General features: G+C 68.5%; 1 protein-coding gene across 1 annotated transcript in view; it reads left to right on the top strand.

Annotated features, from left to right (window-relative positions):
- PRPF19 (pre-mRNA processing factor 19) overlaps positions 1-327 on the top strand; it is a gene marked incomplete at its 5' end in the record, with an annotated part of 13,009 nt that overhangs the window by 8,427 nt on the left and 4,255 nt on the right. The window contains 1 exon segment of the mRNA XM_015566853.1: positions 219-321. Within this exon segment, the coding sequence (XP_015422339.1) occupies positions 219-321 (103 nt within the window).

The following is a 327-nucleotide window of genomic DNA, read 5'->3' as shown; positions in this document are numbered from 1 at the left end:
GGGGCCGGGGTGTGGGCTGGTCATCCTCTGTGCACTCGGCCCACGGCAAAGCCTCGCGTGCCTGCCACCAGAGCCCTGCCCTGCCCTCGGAGTGTGAAGTCCGGGGGAACCAGACAAGCAGTCACATGGCGGGGGCGGGGGGACTGTGGGGGGGCGTGTGTCGTCGGGTCAGCGCTCAGACCCGAGGGGAAGGCCTCACGACGCCTCGTCTCTTGCAGAGCACAGCGGCCTGACCACAGGGGTGGCCTTCGGGCAGCGCCAAGTTCACATCGCGTCCACGGGCATGGACAGGAGCCTCAAGTTCTACAGCCTCCAGGCCCTGTCCCT

This window comes from Myotis davidii, unplaced genomic scaffold, assembly GCF_000327345.1.
Source record: "Myotis davidii unplaced genomic scaffold, ASM32734v1 scaffold2863, whole genome shotgun sequence".
Lineage (NCBI taxonomy): Eukaryota > Metazoa > Chordata > Mammalia > Chiroptera > Vespertilionidae > Myotis > Myotis davidii.
This window is presented reverse-complemented; position numbering and strand designations above follow the sequence as displayed.